This window comes from Anneissia japonica, unplaced genomic scaffold (assembly GCF_011630105.1).
Source record: "Anneissia japonica isolate Jap-2015-1 unplaced genomic scaffold, ASM1163010v1 scaffold5350_len443212_cov192, whole genome shotgun sequence".
Classification (NCBI taxonomy): Eukaryota; Metazoa; Echinodermata; class Crinoidea; order Comatulida; family Comatulidae; genus Anneissia; species Anneissia japonica.
The window spans coordinates 366470-388922 of record NW_022717468.1 but is presented as its reverse complement, the minus strand read 5'-3'; the positions used below and the strand labels follow the sequence as shown (position 1 = coordinate 388922).

At 35.1% G+C, this 22453-nt stretch overlaps 2 protein-coding genes across 3 annotated transcripts; one reads left to right on the top strand and one right to left on the bottom strand.

Annotated features, from left to right (window-relative positions):
* The first annotated feature begins 350 nt into the window (after nucleotides 1–350).
* On the top strand, nucleotides 351–8711 carry LOC117110321 (autophagy-related protein 101-like). Of its 2 annotated transcripts, none has more exons than XM_033252989.1 (8): nucleotides 351–454; nucleotides 2098–2211; nucleotides 4398–4475; nucleotides 4641–4724; nucleotides 5610–5708; nucleotides 6443–6557; nucleotides 6769–6935; nucleotides 7784–8711. In XM_033252989.1, exons 2-8 carry the CDS (start codon nucleotides 2182–2184, stop codon nucleotides 7865–7867), a joined length of 657 nt encoding a protein of 218 aa, XP_033108880.1. In that variant the 5' UTR covers nucleotides 351–454; nucleotides 2098–2181; the 3' UTR covers nucleotides 7868–8711. The 2 variants fall into 2 exon arrangements, with proteins under 2 accessions (XP_033108880.1, XP_033108881.1); XM_033252990.1 differs by having other exon boundaries at nucleotides 373–454; nucleotides 2140–2211.
* Nucleotides 8712–8920: 209 nt separating this feature from the next.
* Nucleotides 8921–19707, bottom strand: LOC117110320 (di-N-acetylchitobiase-like). The gene is made up of 7 exons (XM_033252988.1): nucleotides 19509–19707; nucleotides 16922–17060; nucleotides 15810–16012; nucleotides 13587–13758; nucleotides 12011–12108; nucleotides 10949–11113; nucleotides 8921–9803 (listed from the first exon to the last, which is right to left on the bottom strand). The coding sequence occupies exons 1-7, from the start codon at nucleotides 19647–19649 to the stop codon at nucleotides 9609–9611; spliced, it is 1113 nt and encodes a 370-aa protein (XP_033108879.1). The 5' UTR covers nucleotides 19650–19707; the 3' UTR covers nucleotides 8921–9608.
* Nucleotides 19708–22453: the final 2746 nt, after the last annotated feature.

The following is a 22453-nucleotide window of genomic DNA, read 5'->3' as shown; positions in this document are numbered from 1 at the left end:
GATGTAAAGTTACCGCGTGCTGTTATCAAATTTTATTAATATAATGAAAGATTTCTTTGGAGTCCTGTCTTGTTTTAACCAACTTTATCAGGGCGCCACTAAAACCATGGTATTTGGTCTGTAAACAGTGGGAGTCTTTAATTGGAGGGAACAGCTAATGTTAAAAAGATAGGAATTAAACCGGGGTTGCAGAAAAGTGGTCTTTAATTGGAGGGGTATTTAGTTGTATGGAGACCTGTAATGATAATGATAAAATTAAATTCCCAACGTGTAGCGTCAATATATTGCGTTTCAATTCATTCATACATTGACGCGTTATGTTGAGTTTAACACAATGATTGCTTCTGCGCGCATTACTGCATTAAATGTTTATGTTTTGTAATGAGGTAATCTTCATAGTGCGTAATCCTTCGTATCATAAACGGTAGTCTGTTGTATTTTTTTCGACTGAGTGGTACGTTTTTATTTATAATTACTAGGAGTTTACATTAACGTCTTTAGCTAAGCCTTTTGATTTTATTGGAGAGGATTTTCGGAGTAGGCTAGTCTTTAGGCTGAGGCCTAGTACTACTAGGCCTAGTAGGCCTAGCCTACCTAGCCTTAGAAAGAAGGCCTAGTACTAGTAGGCTAGGCCTACTACTAGGCTCCTAGAGGCTGGCCTAGCCTGTAAAATAGGGCCTACTAGCTAGGCTAGCTATAGGCCTAGGCCTACGCAGTCTACAAACCAGTGACGAGACGAACCTATTATTAGAGTCTATGCCTAGAGCTACACCAGGTTGTCTGCCCAACCTACTATAGAAGTTTAAGACTAGGTGAAAACAAAGTCCTATATTTTATCAGCGTGTGCGATCATCAAGGTAATTTTTTTTTGCAGAGCAGAGGATCGTATTGATTACAGATCATTTCGGTCGCGCCGTGTTGTTATGCATGTTGGTTGCGATAAACAGCCGCAACATGGAACACCGATGTACGCACTAGTGCTTTATTATGTTTGGAAAGTAATTTTTAAAGGGTTCTGTAAGTTTTTGTGGTGCATGTGTTTCAGAATGGGCATTAATTTTATTATTTATTTTTTTGTCTTTTTTATGATGACAAGGCCTAATATTTTCTGTATTTTTTTTTAGTATGGTTGTTGTTTAAGTTTTTTACGATTGTTATAAATTACAATTAATTTGCATTTTACTATGTATTTTAAACATCAGAATATGTAAAAAAAAATTGAAATAAAACAAACAAGAAAATACATACCTTGTGGCTGCTTCACCTCAAGAGTGCCATGCGAATCTAGTTTGTAGGAAATTAAATTCTAGTGCAACTAGAATAGGACTAGCAAAAGTCATTTCAGGCTTAAGAAACCTGAAATGGGCCATTAAAATGTAGGGTGTTATATGTAAATATATTGAAAATTTTATATGGAAAAATAAATATACTATATATTTCCTTCATTTTCATTCGTCGTATATCATTCAGTATGTTCATTTATTCAAATTATAAACATGATCAGAACATTTGGGATAAGTGGAAACGTAACAGACAAGAAAACAAATGTATGAAAAACTAATCTATTGACTATATTTATTTCATGAATCTCCATTCAATTTAAGCATTAATAAAATATATATTGCAACAAAAGTTAAAAAGAAACTTGACTCACACCAAGTCAAATTTGTAACATTTGCGTTGTTTCTGTAAAAAAAGAAAAATAACACTATGTGATACATGTAATATAAGTAATGATAAACTATAAAATAAGTACAGTAATACAAATAGTTGTTAGTCAACTAATGTTTGATGTAATTCTTGTGTTTATAAAAAATACTATACTGCTTAGCTCCCTTGTTCCAGATTTACAGTCGCACCTTTGGCGTGCCATACACCGCGACCAAAATGCATAACAAAAATAGGGCGACCGAAATGAAGGCGCAACCAAAATGATCAGATACCATCATATCAGTTGAAAAATTATGATGTAGGATAGGGGTAGTTAGTAAGTTTGTTTGTAGTAGTACTGTAGAATGTAGATTATTGTCTTGTCTTGCACAATTTTATTTAAACAAATTTTTTTTTGTATTCATTGACCATTGACCACACGGTTAGTGTGGTTGTTGTTTTGTCTGTTTTTGTTTCTTTGCCATTAAGCAATATGATCTTGCAATGAGACTGTTGGAATAAGCAGAAAAGATGAACGCAAGGTCACAGATTTTAGAACTGGTAAGCTATTTATCAATTGTTTCTTAACAAAGTAGAGTACTATTGTTTTCTGATATGACACTGTTGACAGAAAATTTATGGTAAAATTAAACGAATAACAAATGCATAGTCATTTAAATGGAACAAATCATCTATACATTTCTATACACAAAATATTTAAACATTGCAAAGTTGACATGGTACAGATTTAAATTTTGGAGGTGGCTATTTTTACACCAGTCTTAAACCAATTACTAAGTTTGATTCAATGTTGTTGTCTTAACCAAATCAATACATAAAGGCTTCGTTCAGACTTGGAGATAAGACAGGCTTGAGTTAAGCAGGCTCAACGTTAAGCCTGGCTTAACTTTGCCGGGCATTCAGACTATCGGGTTTAGCATAATAATGAACCGTAACCAGGAAACCTGTTTCAAAACATTGCTCGCGAAATGTACGCTCGCTCACAGCGTACGTAATTGAATGCTGATTGGTCATTTCGTCACCCGAAGTCAATGCAAGAACCCCCACAACGATTAAAGCCCGGCTTAGAAAAGTTAAACCCGGTGGCGCGCCGGACCTAGTTACTATAGGAACATAGTCAGTGCTGGATTAACCATTAGGCAAATAAGGCACACACCTTGTGGGCCAGGCGAAAATGATGGGCCATCAAAAGTTGGACTGCAATAATATTTACACTTTATTTTCCGGTATTATTAGGCCAGAAAACTCGGAGACATTCTACTGTTAGAGTTTTTGGGCCATTTCCAAAATGTGCCTAGAGGCCAGACGATGCTCCGGCACTGAACATAGCCTGGCTTGAGATAAGCCACCTAGTTCAGACTGGCAGGTGGATAAACCCGGTGAGTTGAGCCAGGTTTATTCACCTAGTCTGAACTAGGCCACAGTAACTTTCAAGAATTAGGAACTATGTAACAATAGCCACGGCCTTCACTTTTTGGCAAACAAGTTTACAAAGTTATTGTTTAATTTATCTCTTACAGTATTTTACTGTATATTGGGGTACCTGTATTGTAGTAAGTATTTCTACACAGGGTTCTGGGTTCAGTATACAATATAAGTCCTAATTATGATTCTTAAGAAGTAGTGTTTTTGTATTCTGCAATAAATCCTAGTGCTTTCAGGGGAACGAAATGGAACAACCTTCACTAACAAACTACACTACAGCTGCATTAATTAATTTATTTATTTATCAATTGGCTCACTCTTTTATAAAGATGAAATTAATTTTTAAAACAGCGATAATAGTAATGAAATTTTTTTTTTAAATCAAATGCAATAAAAATGATATTATACTAAAGTATGAAATCTTAACTAAAATGAAAAAAAAAATAATAAAATAAAGTAAATAAAAAATATATAAATAAAAACAAACACATAATAATAAATGCAGTGTGTAATGGATGTAAAATATACATATCAAATAATAAATAAATAATAATAAATAAATAATGAATAATATCATGTAAAGAAAGAAGGGGAAAAAAACTATTAAAGCCCCAGCAAAATCTCACTAAAAAAGTTTTTTTTTTTTTGGAAAAAATGCATATGCATTACTCTATTTATGATAAACAATGGAAAATATTGGCATAAATTTTAGTTTTACGCAAAAGAATTTAAAAAAATGAGAAATACAGACTATTTCTCATAGGAGATTACCATTTTCTCAATGAATTCTTCGTTACTAGGCAAATTCAAAGGTTGTAGATCGCATCCGCTTGAATGCTTTCACTTTTATGTATATTTTATTCAGTCAAAGTGCGCCCACTCTAATGAACCGGTTTTCGTACTTCGTATCTCGCACACGGCGATCGATCTAGTAGGCCTGAGATGTGTTTGTTTAATTGTCAAAATTTCGATCAGAATCATTTTTTTAACAGATTTGAAATAATTCCTATGAAATGTTTCACAAGTGTCAATACTAGCAACGGAAAATATAATGTCGGCCGTTTTTATGGGTGATAACAGAACCTAAATCGAGGTAAGGCTAGGCCTAGACTAGCAGCAGTGTTGGAAAGGCTAACGTTTTCGGTGTCACCTGTTTCTTCGTAGCCTATCGCAAAATCAAACATGAAAAGCTTATATATTTAAAAAAATAAAAAAAAACCCTTCAAAACCTTGGAATGGAATGAAGTACAAACATTTGGTGAAGGTTTCATTGACATTTTTTTTTTTTTTTTGTGTTTCAGTCTTTAGAAGAAATACAGATTGAAGAAGCAGCCCTTGCGTTATTTCACACACTTCTTTTTCATCGAACCACAGGAAAGGTGTGTTTTTTGATTATCGATTATAATTATTGTAAATGTGTGTGCATCAAAGGTGTTTTACCATTGTAAAGTGGTTATACATTAAAACCTAAAAATCTGATACAATGTAGAAAACAATTATTTTTTTCATTCTTTCTTTTGTATGCTTAATTTTTTGTGTTCTAGTTCAAATACAAACAAGAGGGCACGTATTCAGTAGGTACAGTAGGCTTTGTGGATGTCGACTGCGACTTTGTAGATTTTACTTATGTAAGTACAGTACTGGAGTCTATCGATTCAGCATTTCATTTTAGTTCATGTTTTTTAATACATTCACAGGGTTATTCTTGCTTCCCATTGCTATCCTAATAAGAACATTTAAGAATCAAGAGTGATGTTAAGAAATAAATTTTTTATTTAAATGGGATACAAACACATCAATTTATGAAACCATTTTACAAAACCATTTTAGCATGCTTTTTTGAGTGTATGTGGGGATACAAACACATCAATTTATGAAATCATTTTACAAAACCATTTTAGCATGCCTTTTTGAGTGTATGTGGGGATACAAACACATTAATTTATGAAACCATTTTACAAAACCATTTTAGCATGCTTTTTTGAGTGTATGTCCCTACAATTTCAACAGCAACCCACTCCCATGTAAAATAAATATAAAATATAAATGTTTATTGCAGCTCATAAACATCTCATGACTGGCCAAGTGTAATGGTATTAATTAGTATGTATGTTATTATAATGTTAGAAGTGGTTTGGCGCAGTGGGAACGGTTTGGATTCCCAACCTCGAGGTTGGGGTTTCAATCCCTTTGCTGTGCATTTCACTTCACAAAGCACTTTATCTGCATTGCTTCTTTCCACCCAGAAGTATAAGTGGGTACCTGGTAGGGTTGAATGCCAAAATACGCTGATGTAGCTGCTGCAACTTTATGGAATACTCCCCCAGGGAACTTGAGTTTGTGTCCCATAGGCGTCTAATCCAATGACCGTGGGGTGGTATTGTGAAGTGCTTAGAGCCCTTGTTGGCGTTAAGTGCTGTATAAGTCTAACATATTATTATTATTGTTATTATAGTTGTTATTATGGAAGTAGACTGGAGATTTCATTCATTTACATTTATTTTTCTTTGAAGGTACGTTGTGATTCAGATGAGCTTGATGGAGCCTTGAAGAAAGAAGTTTCAGGTTTCAACGAACTAATGAGATCAACAGATGGACTACAGTGTGGTCAGGTTAGTGCAAGACTTTTTTATACCTTGTTTTGTGAACTTATTTTTTTAAAGATTGTCAGAGGTGGGTGGGAAAAAAAAAATGTTTTCTTATTTTCTTATTTAGCAGATGGTTTTGTCAAAAACATCCAGACGGGGTAGAAAATGAATATAAAATTTTATTGTTGAAAGTAAACAGTATAGGATGTTTGAATGCTTTTAAATTTATATAATTTGGAAGAAATATACGTATCTTATGTTTTGAGATTTCAAGGCATTGGCAAGCGAAATAAAAATTAAGGAAAGCTGTTATTTTTTCCCTGAAATTTACATTTTTTTCGTAGTATCAGGTGCACTAGTTGGCCAAAAATGAAATTTTATTTTTATTCAAAATCATCATTATTGGCAGGCAGCGGGTTCGTAAACAAGGTATAAGAAAAGTCTGGCCCTAATAACAAAATGATTTACTATAAATGATAATACTGTACCACCGTACTGTGATGATTATTACACTGATGACAAATAAAAGCAATACTGCTGTGTAGTATTATGTGTACATTATATTAATTTTGCCATTTGAAAGAATATATACTGTAAATACAAATACACTGATGAAAAACAAATGCAGTTTACTGCTACATCAATTATACAAGTATTAACAATGTCAATAGTATTAACATTATTATTACTGTACAGTCTGGCTTTGACATGTAATACATTTTTGTCCTTTCATCCTTCCTTTTATTATTTGAAAATAGATTTGCTTAGAATTTTACCAGAAACGAAAGAGTAGATGGCCGTTTCCACCCGAAAACATCCCGTGGGAAGTTTGGATCGTGAAAGTGAATGTGATATCACTCTCAAATGAACATGGCAAGTTAATATATGCTACTTATCAGTAGAAATACTGTTGTTTCCAATTTTCTGCTACAGCAGGTCCAGTTAACCTGTTATTGTGAGTGGCAACCCCCCCCCCTTCTCCTTGATGGGTCTGTCAGTAGCAAATCCAGAAATGTATAGTGTAGTGTATTGAATTTAAAAAGTTAATGCTAACTACCTACTGTATATTCTTTTCTCTTGACAGAGAGGCAAACAAATCGTGAAAAACTTGGTGAGATTTTAAGTGACAAAGTATTGTGTATAGCCGAAGCAATAGATAAAGCAGATTACCTGCCTAAGGCACCAAACCAATCAGAAATTGAATCTGTGTACGATACTACATACAATGATGTTCAGCCATATTTATTCAAGGTTTGTATGAAGATATGTCTTCCTAATGTAATCATTTGATGACCCTACTATTTCTAAAGTAGTTCCTTTATGTTACACAGTATTCTAATTTGCCAGAATAGTGGAGTAACACTCTCCAATTACGGAGTAAATTAAAACAAAACAGTTGTCTGGACCCAAGTAATGTGCAAGGCTAAGATTGGAGCTTGGCTTTAATAATATGTTTGACTTATATAGAGCTGCATACCAACAAGGCTCAAAGCACTTCACGTTATTATCCCAGTCATTAGATCAAGCCCATATGAAACACATACTCAGCTCCTGGGGGAGAATTCCATAATATTGCTGCTGTAATCAGCACATTTTGTTTGAACCTCCTGGGTACCCTCTTGTACTTCTGGGTGGTGTAGACAGACAACCGTAGGTAAAGTGCATTGCCTAAGGACACAGGCAAAATGAACAGGGAGAGATTGAACATCCGACCTCAAGGTCAAGAAGCAGAACTGCAACTACAAAAGTATCATGTGCCGTTTACTTTAAAATGGAGATCTTTATATACCAAATAGTTGAAGTGCGCCCTCTTTCAAAAGACTCTGAAGCCGTCGTTTCCATGTACTGTACGTCCATACATGCATGTTAAAAAAAACATACAGTCTTCAGAGAAAAGCAGAGAATGATTCCTGAAGTATTTAATAGCTGAATTTTGTTGACATATATTATGATTAGAGAAGGGTACAATGACTATCAGCTGCCTTCATTTGCATACCATATTTTGCTGCCTTTATTTGCATACCGTATTTAGAAGCAATTTGCTTGGCTCTCAATTATTATTGTGATTTGTAATCAAGAATTTATCGTTTTTCACTTAGATATCATATCAGTCGTCTACTCCTGGAAACGCATCAATGGGGACTACAGTTCGCAAGCTCCTTCGAGACACCCTAGCATTATGAAAGAAACCACAGAATCTTGGATGAAACTATATATTTCTGTCAGTATATTGAATGAGTTATTAAATATAACATCAGTGAAATCTTAGATATAGCTACAAATACAATCATGAGATCTGCTATTTAGGTCTCTATGTTACAAAACTTAGTATTTTTGAGTAGTCTAAAAAAATTTGCCTGAACTGAAATAAGTTGGTAAGATATAATTTTATAATAATCACTCTATCAGTCATGTTAGAACATTAATAAATGCTATACTGTGTTTTATTTCAAATAATTCCAATTAAAAAATAATCATTGGATATTACGAGCATTGGAATGGTACCAAGTGTGTTTAAATTCTGGAAAAAAACAATTTAAGACAAGTACTGGTTAAAAAGGCGAGTTTTTAAGAGGTTGGCTGTGGTGTTAAAAGATATTCTTTTCCTTGTTTAGTGCCTGAAACAGTATCCCCTTTTATGTAAAATACCGTTCAAGTTTGTTTTGTGGAAATACCCACTTCCATTGGTAACTAATTCAGTCTATTACCACACCCAATGTTCTAAATAAATTCTCAAACATTAAATTGTATATAATTAAAATGTATCTATAAATATTATATTTAAAGAGGAAAGACTGGTTTAAAAGCATGCTTGTCTATGTATTCATGTGGATTGATATATTTAGTATATAGTGGCAAGTGTACCCATAGTGCTCTAATAGAGAAAAATGGTATTAATACAAAAAAAATGATACCTAAAGTGTAAATGTAAACAGTAAATAAAGTATAGTTATACTTTATACACATTAAAAGGCACAAGTTACTATTGCAAATTGTCAAGAAAATAAATTTATTCTGTGAATTGCATTGTGTCTGACAACTATTTTTGTTTTTTAAATTTGTATAAAACAATACAAACAATTACTTTCCAAAACACATTTTTACAAAATAAATATTTACCATAATTGTAATATTTGCTGAGACATGGTCTAAAAAATCCCACCTCATGATGTCTGAGATTTTTTTTTTTTTTTCAAATTGTTTATATTATAAACTTTTTTTTTTTTTTTTTTTTTTTTTTTTTGTTCCTTATTATTGTAGTAATATTATATTACTTAATGTTTCCATTAGTAATCTTCACCACCACCACTGTGTAGGCCAATCTGAATGGACTAATATTTTAAGTACTTAACAAAATTTCAAACTTAAGCTGCACAAACATGAAAATCTTCCATGTGCTTACCATGCAGTAGGCTAGACTTTTCTTGCACAGTCCAAGCCAACAAAGAAGCTGTCATTCAATGAATAAAACAAGACTCGATTGGCTTGCTGGTCATGGGTGCAGGCTTGGGGGTGGGTTGAAATACTATATATATAATCAACTTTCATTGGAATAGGGAATTAATTCCATATTCTCAACTTTTGCACCTTCTCCCCACAGTTCCAAACCAGCCTATGCCCCTGCTGGTGGCATTGTTCGAAAATATTTGGTAGACATTGGGAAGATGCCTGAGAGACTACCATCACCTAGTGTTTGTCCCAGGCCAGGCCACATATGCTCTAACTGCAATTTGGTTTGTAACTAATGTTTAAATAGACAGATTTCTACCTACTGTATACAGTAGTACAATACTGTATGATGAAAAACAAAAAAATTTAAATGACAGGCCACAAGGCAAGTACTATAAAATAATAACAATTAAATTCATCCAAAATGTGTAATAGAGCTTTAAATAGGCACTTGGTTGTTAGTTTGTATAATTTTCAAAGAAATGAAGCAATGGCATCCCACATGTCTTTTGTTTGTTGCTCAGCCGTACTATCACCACTATAATCCAGACAGTCTCCATGCCACATACCGACTCCACGGAGGTTAACGTTACTTGCGTAATTGTAACGGTACTTGAGACTCTGCGGGTCATCATACCACATCTGATGGGTAACACCTGTTGAAGTGCTCTACAATAAAGACAAAAGAGGCACCCACATTTTATAATGGTATTTACCACCTATGCTTAATATTAAGTTCTGCATGCTTAAATACAAGGTTAACTTTCAAATTATTATTAAATAATAAAGACTGACGATGTTTGTACGCTGCATAGAAATATTGCTGTGCACTCTTTAGTGGACTAGTGCTGCCTAACACGCCACCAAGCTGGTGTTAGTTGTAGGTATCAGCAGAGAGTATAGAACAGCAAAAGGTCTGACGAATAGGATTTATTGGAACGTAATCCTATTTCAAAAAGTAATGCCTCGAAGGAGCATGTCCTTAAAAGACGAGTTTCGAGCGAAATCTATTCGAATTTAATAGGGTTCCCCTATCCAGTAGCAGTACTTTTTTTAATGTTGCGTGCAAAATAAGGCAAGTCGGACCACTTGTAGTTCTACAGTATACCCTTTGGTGTTAAATTAGTTAACGCCAAACAGGCGTTAGTGATACTGACCCAGCACAGCCTCTGCTTTCTACAATAGCAAACACTAATCTCATTGACGTTAAACATTTACACGCACATGAACAGATAGATTAGCATACACATGACAAAACGCAATGGGGCTGGGGGACCTTTTTTCGGTCCCGGTTGTCAGTTCCATTGTGGGATTTTAAATGTGGTTGTCATCAAGTACAATGTTTGTCATTGTATTTTAAATGCTTTTTACAAAAAATAAGTGTGTGATATCAGTGGTGGATCCAGGGAGTAGGGGACCAGGAAAGAACTTTCACAGATGGAGAGTCTATACCACGTCAATCCCACCATGGTTGGGGCTAGTATAAGAAAATTAATGACATGGCATTCTGACACTTTGTTTTTTAATATAACTTTCTTATATAACAAAAACGGATCCGTCTGCAGATATTGGGATTCCGCCACTGGATATAACATAATATATGTCCAACAGTCGATGTCAAAAACACATTCAGTTATGTATCAACAAGCCCTTTTGGGTCTGGGTATTAAATCGAGAACCCTATGGACAGTGTCACTCTGAGGCCCCTAGAAGTCGGGGCCCTGCCGACTGCTGCAAGAGAGCGCATAGGCTTACGCCACTGGCCTAGTCATCTTACTTGGTGGTCATCTTATTTCAAAATCAAGATATCTTACCCTATACTGGAAGTAAGGAGCAGCATAAGTACTGTTCCACAGACGTCCTGTTGTGGAATTAACACTCAACATCTTCCGTATGGCACCATACGCAATCTGTTTGCCAGCAGCATCACTGCATGGTGCTCCACGGAATGGAACCTTCTCAATACTGCATACATGGTCCTAGTGAATAGTAAAGATTTCAATATTAATAAATAATTCCAAAATCAATGATCACAATTCAACCCCAGGTTAAAAGATAATATACTGTACATTGATAAACCTGGGAAATACAGCTTGTGTGCATGTGTAATCATACAAGTACATTCAATGCCACAAATTATAGTACTACCAGGTTGCAGGCCTTCTCTTGGGTAGACAGATAAACGTAGATAAAGCGTCTTGCCAAAGGAGGGAAGTAACCAGAGAGGGTCTTCAAATATCTGACCCCAAGGTAAAAAATCAGAGCCAACGGCTCTATAAATACTCTACAGACAGGGCCTACCGTATATACTCGCATATGAGGCGCTCCCTGTCTCGCTGTTTAAATTCCTACTTTCTTCTGCTTCTTATGGTCTTTATATTGCACTAGAGTGGCTGGCTAAAAACGGAGACAAATGCAAGGCTAACCTTCCCAAGTACTGTAATACCATTTTATGAGTTTATAAATGTTCATCAGAATCTTATTTCCCCATATTTGAAATTGCATTCAAACTAACATTTAGTAGCTTGCAGAGGTAAATTCACGTGTTAATGACCCGCACATAAAGCGCACATGATTTAATAAATCTACAGTAGACTCCCTGTTTTTCAATTGTAATTTGCTATTTTAAGCCTCATCAAGTATTTTTTTATTTTTTATTTATTTTTATTTATTTTATTATCCATAGGCTTGTGTATAAAGGTTAAATTAAAATAAATTAAAAATGAAAATACAATATATTGTTTTTATACCAAAGTATACAAATATTAATTAATAATATAGCTAAAACAAGCCTGGTGAAAGGCCTTTCCAAATAGAAAAGATGTGTACAGTAGTACTGTTATGAAGTGGCTAAGCTGGCTTTAAGCTAAGTGTACCTCAGTTAAATGAATGCAGGGATAATCATACCCATACCAGGGTACACCAAGCACAAGTTTGTCAGTTGAGATACCAAGCTTCAAAAACTTCTCAACACCTGGAAGATATAATCAAAGTATTTGAGTAACTTTACTTCTACTTCAAATGATCCTAAGTACTGAAAGATTTAAGAAAAAGATATTGGGCATTGATCATATAAAGCATTCATGTTATTTGAAAAGTAACTGATTAATAGATTTATGAAAGTAATACCAAAAATTAATCAGTCGTTAGTAAACAATGAGTGGTAAAATATCAATATTGATCAGTTATTTATATCCATTTTATTCATTTTGTCACTTGATATATAAACATGATATAAAAGGGCCTAAAATATTCAAAACACGAAAACCCAGAGCAAGACAATTAATGTTTCCAGGAGGTGGACCAGATTTCCAGTAGAAAAGTTAATCATCTTTCTATGTGGTTTTCCAACCCCATTTAACAAAATACAAATTATTAAATGTTCATGAAATGCATATAATAAATTACCATAAATATATTTTAAAACAATTTTAAAATATTCAGTTGTAAAATGCATTCAAATTTAGTTGCTGTACAGAGAATTCATAAATCTGTTATAAAAATTGCGACAAAAAAGTTAAAAAGCAACACTTTAAAATTACAGAAAAATTTTCAATTGAAGGGCAGATTTTTATAACTACAGTATTACAATTAACAAAGTACTTGAAATAGCCTTTAGACAAGTGGAAATGGGATGAAAAGTAGGGAATAACGTCTGGCAATACCAGGCTGGTTTGCTCACGAGTGTGGACAAATACATTAAACAAATTTGTCACTTTGTCACTTAATAACTGTCATCCAGATACTTAAATAAAATTTCTTTCTTTAGGTAGACTTTTTTATTTCTTGTTTCGCATACTTATTTTTTTAAAGATCATCGGAGGAGGGTGGATTAAACTAGAATTAAATTTTGTTTTCTTATAAGCAAATAGTTTTTGCCAAAAACATAAAAACATCCAGACGGAGGAGAAAATAAAACAAAATTATTGGTGAATGTAAAATATAGGATGGTTAAATGCAAATTTATATAATTAAGAAGAAATATTTTATCTTTGGAAATTTTAAGGCAGCAGAGTGCGTAATAAAAATAAAGGAAAAGTTACATTTTTTTCCTGAAATTTCCACTTTTTCGTGGTGGCGGGTGTGCTAATTGGCCAAAAATAGAATTTTATTTTTATTAAAAATCATCAAAATTTGAAGTCGGCAGGTTCACTAAACAAGGTATGAAAAAAGTCTTGCTTTATTTGGTTATATGTTCAGTAGAAATCTACTGTTCTCCCACAATGCCAGTTAACCTATGTAAACTAAGTCCCATTATTATGAGGTTACAGTAGTGGAGTGCCTTGGGACTGGAAGGCAAGTACTGTATAAAAGCCAAATAGCTATTCATTTCTACTCCATTTATCAACTGTTATTGATTATGGTATTAAAAATGATATTGTAACATTTTATACAATATGAATAAGAAGTGACATCTTTATTTCCCATATGTGAGTGGATCAATTCACTCACCAGAAACAGTTTTATTGTATGGGGAATTTGCCATAGCGATGCAGTCACCATAAATCTGGCTCTGTTCATCGTACGACATCAAGAACAGGAAGTCACACGATTCTGCAAGACCTTTGTAGTCATAGCAGCGTTTGTCGATACAGTCAGGTGACCATGCTACGTCAGTGGTAACCTAGAAAATTACCCATAACAAGATCATTAATCACAAAGTTTAATATAGTGGAGACACAATAAATCTGGTATGACAGTGGACGTGGTTCTTATGTGAGATATGCCATACATTTACAGTATTAGGAAATGTACACTATAGAGGGGGCTACTTACTGTATGCCAGTCAATTAGGGATTGGCAGATCAAGATGTTAATATTTAAAAACTAGAATATAATAAATGCAGGCTGAATTAAATTATAACTTTTGAACATATCAGTCAGCATTAACATTTAAAATAGTTTAAAAAACAAAACTTAACTACTAAATACTGAAGTAATTTATTGCAAACTGAAATAAAACAATTTGAATTACATATATATATATATTTTTTTTAATGAGATTAAAATGATAGATAAATTCATAAAACTGCCATTAAAACTTGCTAAAATTGACAATTTAATATGGAAACACTGTGGAAAAGTATAAATTTATTAGTTCTTTTAGTTCTTGTAGCAGGTATATTTATATTGAATTTTTTGTGTATGAAATTTTGTATTTTATGTTTTGTTAATACAGTAGGGTCTTCTTCTTCTTCTTCTTCTTCTTCTCGTATCTACCAAACTCAACTAGATGTTGTGTTTTTGTTGAACACAATCTTTAGCAGTGTCATTAGACTCAAGTCAATCTCATCACATGTCTGTTGCAGTATAGGACATCTGAGAAGGTGTTTCATAGTCTGTGGTTCAGAACCATAGATACTGTACAGGTGATGTTCAGATATCCCCACCTTTTTAGAGTTACTCTGCATCAGCCGGTACAAAATATTAGGCAGGAGTAATAAGTAGTTGAGGTAGTGTGTGTTCTTACTTTATTAAAATATAATTTTTAGCATTTCAATCGCCTCTCCTCCAATCAGGCCTTAGGAAGTTGTATGATACATACAAAAAGTCTCTGGATTATTTTAAGGTGTTCATTTGTTAGTTCGTATGAGTCATAATCGAATCTAGTTGCTGTTATTAATTGACTAAAACGGGAGTAGCAGGGTCAAAAACGAGCAGGTTAACAGCATGACCTTTCCATTTATCCTCCTGGGTGAAGAGAGGCAAACCTAAGTCAAGTGTCCTGTCCAAGGTCTCGAACTCCCGAACTCCCGATCAGAAGTTCAACACCTTACACATAGTAGAGTCATTTTCATGAGATCCATGACTAATACCTTTTTTTCTCGATGGATTTGGCAAGATGGACCAATTTAGATAAAATATAGCTCCTATATACCTCCCAGATATGGGGGGAAGGTCCCGTTTGGGGGCGATTTTCAAAATGGGCGCCTGTTGATTTGTTGATCTCGAAAACTACATATCATATGAGGATAATTTTTTTTGGGGGGGGGGGTTTTTCATACAATGGATCATTTTTATGAAGTTTCATCAAAATCTGAGACGGTCATACAGGAATTTCTTTTTAATCTGGTTGATTTGACATGGAATGACCCTACAATAGGTCAAAGGTCAGAATGTATCGTTTCCAGTCACTATTTGAATATATTTTTCATTAGGACGAATATAAACATGAATCTCCTGAACAATTTGCAATCAATTGTGAGTCTCTATGACCAGTAGTTACTGAGATATGACATTACAAGGTCAAAGGTCAAACTTTCAAAAACTGCATTTTCCGCCATTTTTGATAAAAAGTTGTATTACAACAAATAGGAACATGCATGCATATTGTAAACAATTTGAGACCAAAATCAAGTCTCTCTGACCAGTGGTTATCGAGATACAAGCGTCCAAATCAACAGGCGGCCATTTTGAAAAACGCCCCCAAACAGGACTTCCCCCCAATATCTGGGAGGTATATAGGAGCTATATTTTATCCAAATTGGTCCATCTTGCCAAATCCATTGAGAAACAAAGGTATCCTAAAATTAGTCACGGATCTCATGAAAATGACTCTACTGACACTGCGCCACATTCTCCTAAAAGAGGTGTGATTGTTGACAATGATATTTGTGCCCCATACTGAACAAGCATACTTAAGAGTTGAACAGATATGAGACTGATAAATGGTACCTGTGAACCTGGTATAGCTTGATGGAAAGCTTTGGTGGTGTCAGCAACCAACTGTGTTAGTAACGGAGCTTCCGATTTGTCCAAAGGACCTTCAATGTCGATATTGATACCATCCATAAACTGATCAACTGCCAATTGAACTTGTTGTGATATCCATTGCTGTGTTATGGTTTTATTTTTAAGTTGTGTTGCTGATAGGTAACCTGTAGAAAGTTAACACTCTGTTAGGTTGGGTACATATATTTACATCCTAAATGAATTGTAAATAAATCCACACTACATTATCGAGTCAAGTGGTCAAGCGGTAAGGTAGGGGCGCTGCTAACTACCAGGTGCTGGTTCGAGCTACTCATTGCCCGAGAACACTGCAACCTACATCGATAATATTGGCAACGAACGGTACGCTCGTCTATGGTTCTGGTGGTGGAACAAATCTTCTTGGATAAGACCCTGTGTTCACAATTCACTTGTGTCCACTTCCTGAATGCCTGTGCGCAATTCAGCCTAGTTAAAGCTGCAAGTCAAAGGTTACTTTATACCTTTAAATTTACCTTCACCTGAGAACACATTGCATCCTTTGGAAGAGTAAGGAGTTAATGTCATATAAATTATAATTAATTAGCGAATTATTTATTTTTGTACTTGAATTCTTAACTTAATGTTGCCTTATTAATTGTAATGCCTTATTGTAGATTTATTCTGTTTTTTATGTATTTGTGGTGTGTTTGTGATGTTGTTTTTAATATTTTTTCTCCCCTTTTGTTAAACTTCAATTTTGAATGAGAGATTGCAATAAAGTTCTTCGTATTTCGTATTTCGTAATACTGCAGTACTATGCTTCATTTCAGCTGCAGTCGCTGAATAATGTGAACTAAATGCCTCTCTATCACTGGTGCAGTACTGATCACATGCATAGACAATTCAACACAATGATACTGTGAGTTATGGGTTATTCTCCTACCTTTACCCCTTACCTTTATTATCACTGTAGATACAATAATTCCAATCATAATCATCAAACCCATTATCACTACCACAATTTTCAACAAACTATTCCTAAAAATTACATAGGCTCAAATCAGTAAAATCAGTATTGTAACAAAAAAAATTACCTTTTAAAACCACCCTGGCACCCTTAGAATGGGCATAGCACATCAACTGAGGGTCGTACTTTCCAAACATAGCAACTGTGGTGACAACTGACCAATCATAGCTCTTCCAGTCCGTGCCTCCAAGTTGAAATACAAATATCTACAAAGAATGATTAATAAAACTATTAATACTGACAATAATAAACATAATAAATATATAATAAGCATACAAATATATATTTCAGAGGGAAGAAGAATCATAATAAAAAGTAGTTATTATTATACTAATACCTCGTACTTATATTGTGCAAAAATATTTTGAATGAAAGATAGAAGAAATAAAATTGCAGTCCAGTGGGAAGTGAACCAGTGACCAATCTGCTAAGCAAACTGATAAACATTGTAGGTGGCAATCGTTAAGTCCACAAATAACTCTAAAATTGCTTTCATTGGTAGTTTCAACTGTTTCTACTTTTTGCAAAGCGAAAAAAATGCACAACCAATCAGAGCTCAGGAAGCAAACCAACGCTTTCCATTCGCGCGAATAAACTTGCCTAGTGGAAAACCAGCTTAAGTCGTTGGTCATGCGCAAAAAAAGATTTGGTCCACTAATATACTGTACTGTAAATGCTTGAAAGCGCCGGACCGAATTTTTTTTGCTAAACGCCACTCTTAAATAAGTGCCGCAGTGCTTAATCAAGAATATATATACCCTGTGTGTAATGAAACACTTCGAGAAACAGGGTTTTAAATGCAATGTATAGTGTTAAAATGAATAAATAACACAATGAAGACACAAGCATTTCTTTTATAAACATTTATTTACGATGATGTACTTACCTATGTGATAGGCCCACTACAGGAATATGTGAGATAGGCCAACTACAGGAATATGTGAGATAGGTAAAATGGGGAACGGGCATGGTAAGCACCGCACCAATATTTTTTTATAAGCACCGCACTAAAGCCTCCAGAAAAATTTAAATAAGCGCCACAGCGCTTATTTAAGCATTTACGTTGAAAAAAATATGTCTTTCTGTGTAGATACCGATAATGGTACTGTATTATAATGCAGTCAATGTAGGTTCCCAGGGGCCTAAAATCAAACTTCCTCATTGATATTGAAAATGAGAGGTTCATTGTTGATATTCAACAACAAACCATACACATATTTTTTACTTGATTACTTCCTTGTTCAGAACAACTCATCTTCTTTCAAATTCTGTAAAGCATACATCAGATGCATAATCATTCTTCAAAACCATAACCTAAATACAGGTCTTCCTCCAATTAAGGACCCCTCCAAATCCAATTAATGACCACCTCCAACAAGAACCCCTCCACTTTAAGCCCACAAATTACAGTAGAATTAAAAAGGCCACTCTAGGCCGTACCCCGTTAGTTTCCATCGGAAATTGTCGGTCCCATTGTCGGATTCACTGTCGGGTAAATCAAGGCCCTTGTGTCGGGTGCGTACCTTTGGTTTGAAGGGTCTTTGGTCCGAAGGCCCATCGGTCCGAAGGGTCTTTGGTCCGAAGGCCCATCGGTCCGAAGGCCCGTTGGTCCGAAGGGTCTTTGGTCCGAAGGTCTATTGGTATAAAGGCCCGTTGGTCCGAATTAGTGACCTTCTTTCCAGGTATGCAGGTTATACGGCAGTAAAACAATTCTTTACAATTTGTGGAGTAAATTAAGAACGATCACTTTTCTAAAAGAATATTCCCAAATATTTTCCCTAACAACATATAAGACAAAGTTAAAAAAAAAATACTAGTTTCTTGTCACTCCCGCATCCATTTTCGCTGCCTCACCATTAAAAAAAATATACAGTACCTCAGGTACATTTCCTTTATTTTGCAAAATGCACGAAAATCTGGCTAACTCACATTAGTAAAATTCCTCTCGATCGTGGATAGGGAGATGTTCCCAATGAGAATTTCAGTCACTGAACTATTACCAGTAGTATTATGAATTAAAACTCAATGTACTATGATACGAACCATGTCTAGTGCTTCTTCTATTTGCTTTTAATGTGCAGTGGCGGTACTACAGGGGGAACAGGGGTGGTGATATAATAATATTGAATATTGAATAAATTGTCACATTTTCCGGGGGTACACGCCCCATGGACTTTCCAAATATTTCAATTGACTTTGCTCTCGTCGGGGAACTTGCCCCTCCCCCCCAAAAAAAATCATACCTTGCCCTTCATTTCCGCCCCCCCCGCCCGCCCCCCCCCCCCCCTCCCTTTCGCCGCCACTGTCGGTGTGTCTACTTTGAAAAAGTGAGAAACTGTTATGCAGCAATAATTAACTGTATATTGTTAGCCAATATAGACCTACACATGGTGGTCCCGAACATGTGCTTTCTTCAAATATATTTTTGTCTATAGCCCTATTTGAATTAATTACTTCGGACCAACAGACCTTCGGACAAAAGGACCTTCGGACAAATGCACTGACCCCCTTGTGCCACCATGCAGCGCTTCTGCCTACCCTACTCTTACCACCTCCCTGGACGGGGCTAGCCTAGGCGGCCCTCCTCTCCTCCTAGCCTAGCGGCAAGGCCTACGCCCAGGCCAGGCCTATGCCTAGGCTCATCACGCACTCACCTCTTTTCTTGGAGGACTAACTATTGGATTGCAGAAGGAACTTTCAGAGCAAGGGCAATTAGACAAGCAAACGATCAGTGACAAAAGTGAAAGCAGAATATTAACTTTAAGCCAAAACCCGTCCATCCATTGACTAGTCATTTTGTTACCCGCACAATTTGCGTGGTGCCCTTCTGTTTCCCACTACACTGAGATGGCAGTGCACTAAATGTTATTTCCTCGATCGAAGATCATGCCCTCTATTTGCGTGACATGATAACAAGGGAATTTCCCTTGTTAAACCCGACCTGTCCTTATTAAATTTGTTCATTTATTGATTTTTACACATTTTTCTATATTTCAATATTTATATTTCGATTTTTTATCTTTTTGAAGAATTTTATATTGTAAGTATTTTTGTTTTTCTCGTGAAGTGTCTCCACTCGACAGTGATTGATTTTACTTTTAGAGTGTCCTGTCTCTTGTGTTGTGTCTTTGGAGTGTCCTGTCTCTTTTTTTTGTACTTTTGTGATTGTTCTTTGTCGTTTCTGTTTATGTACATTTTAATTGTTTGAAACAAATAAATGAAATAAAATGAAACTCAGCCCGGCGGCGCCAGTGGCGAACTACCGCAGGTTCATCGAACCTGGGCCCATTGAGATATGATAAATCTAGGACTTGCTTTTTAACAATTTTGGCTATGTGGCATATACCACTGAGATTGGTCTATTGTTAGAGCTTATCCTTATATATGGGGTAGTCATTGAGACTTTACAATCGTTTGGAAACATACCATGCATTAATATTTATTTATAATAGAACATAGAGCTTATGCGATATACAGTAGCGTGATGCAAGTCTTAGTATAGCCTATCTAAATTATGAACTTTTTTCAGATAAACATGCCAGATTCTCTTCAACATCGCAGATACAATTATCGTAAAATTTAGTGTGTGAACACAATTTGGGGGTTTCCATTCTGTTTTGCCTTCTTTAATTGAGCTTTAAAGTTCTGTTCCTTTTATTATCACTAAAATGATCGCTAATATTTTCACAATTAGGATTTGGATGAATATTGTTTCAATTTTTGTTTATTCTTTTCATCCCACAAACGTTTGTGATCGTGTTTATATCTGTTTTCAACTGATAAAAAATAATCTGATAATAAATAATAATTTGATTTTCATTTTCAATTTATACTCGTGCAGTTGTTTCTAAGTGAACAATTTGTGTGTTTACATGATCACTGTTATACAGTATACATAATCTATCAGGTGTGATATCAGGTGTGATCCATTTCTTTTTTCTTTTTTTTTTTTTTAGCTTAAGTTATTAAAACTAATACACACGATAATTGTTGACGTTGTTCATTGGTTAATCTGATAAAAGCACCAATTCAATAAATATCGAATGTGCTTTTTCTTTTGGTCATAAGAAGTAGAAATGCTTGGTCAGTCCACCCAATAGCCGGATCTTCAAAATGATGCGATATGAGAACATCCAAAAATTAAAAATTAAAATAAATCCAAATATTTATTGTCAAAATATAAAAATCGGAAGGACCCATGCTCTAAAACTAACTCATCGGTGGTACACATCTTAGTTCACATTGTTAATCAATTTACATGCGTCAAGGAGCTCGACTGTCTTGTACCAGAGCCTAGTTACGCCACAGATGAGTCCCGAAGATGACTTTGCATTGCGATTCCCCCAACCGAGAAAAAGCCCCATTATAAATGAATGGTTGGCAATGGTGGCGCCAGGATTTGAACGAGGGGGGTGGGCCGATGTCCAAGACGAAAAAAGTGGGCGTGGTCGGACATCACTCAAAATCTCTCGAAAGTGTTCCCTGGGGCATCCAAAACATGACAATTTAGGGGTTTTAAAGGCTTATTTAATTTAAGTCCACTAATAGGCTTATGTAGAAAATAAATATACACTTTTTTCTCTCCGACGACGAATTGTGGTTTTTCTCCACGACAGGTGGGGGGGAGTCGCCCAGATGGGACTCTGCCCCACCCCCCTGCTGGCACCACCCCTGATGGTTGGGTCTGAGGTGATCACATTTTAAGAATAGGCCAGACACCTTTAAATTTAATTACTTCCATGAAAATGGAAAACAAAAAAATAAATTGGTACGACGAGAATAAGAGTGTATCTTTAGCTCTGACTATTTATGTGCCAAAATTTGTGTGATGACCCCGGCATCATTATGTCATTAGCCTACGTCAAAACATAGGCATATCACAATGATTTGTCACATTTGAGTAATACGACAGCTGATATTTGATATAAAATTACCACAGATAAATGACCGTCTGTGAAGTTGCAATGAATCCAGGTTCAATAGAGAAATTAAATGACAGAATAATGTAAGTAGTCTTATTGTAAATACAACAAGAAAAGTCGGTATTTACCGTAACTGGATATTGTTCTCGCTTAGGCTAAGGATCTAGGCAGATTGTCGAAACCCAGTTTGTCAAATGCCAGATTGCCGAGTTCAATTTACCGAAACCCAGTTTTCCAAATGCCAGTTTTCCGCCTCAAAAAAATGGATCCCATTTTGCCGAAACCCAGTTTGCCGAAAATCAATCAAAACCAGTAAAACATTAGCAAAACTTAAACATCTCAAACATAATTTTTGACAACATGCAAAGGTTAATAAATGTACACAATTTCAAAAGAGAAATTTCACTTCTAGAAAACATGATGAAGTTTCTCGGCAACATTGAGCATAAAAATCACAAAATCAGCAAAAAGGAAAACTAACATCCGAAATCCGTTAAAAAGAAAGAAGTCAAACAACAAAATTGTTACTGTATATTAAGTAAATTACAAGTGTTCTATTTCTCACCAAGTGGATTTATGAATAGCACTCTCCTAGGGTGCTTTTGGTAGGAAAAGAAGACTTAAACACTGTGGGTGTAATTTTTTTCTTTGCAAAAAATAGGGGGGTTTTACGCCCC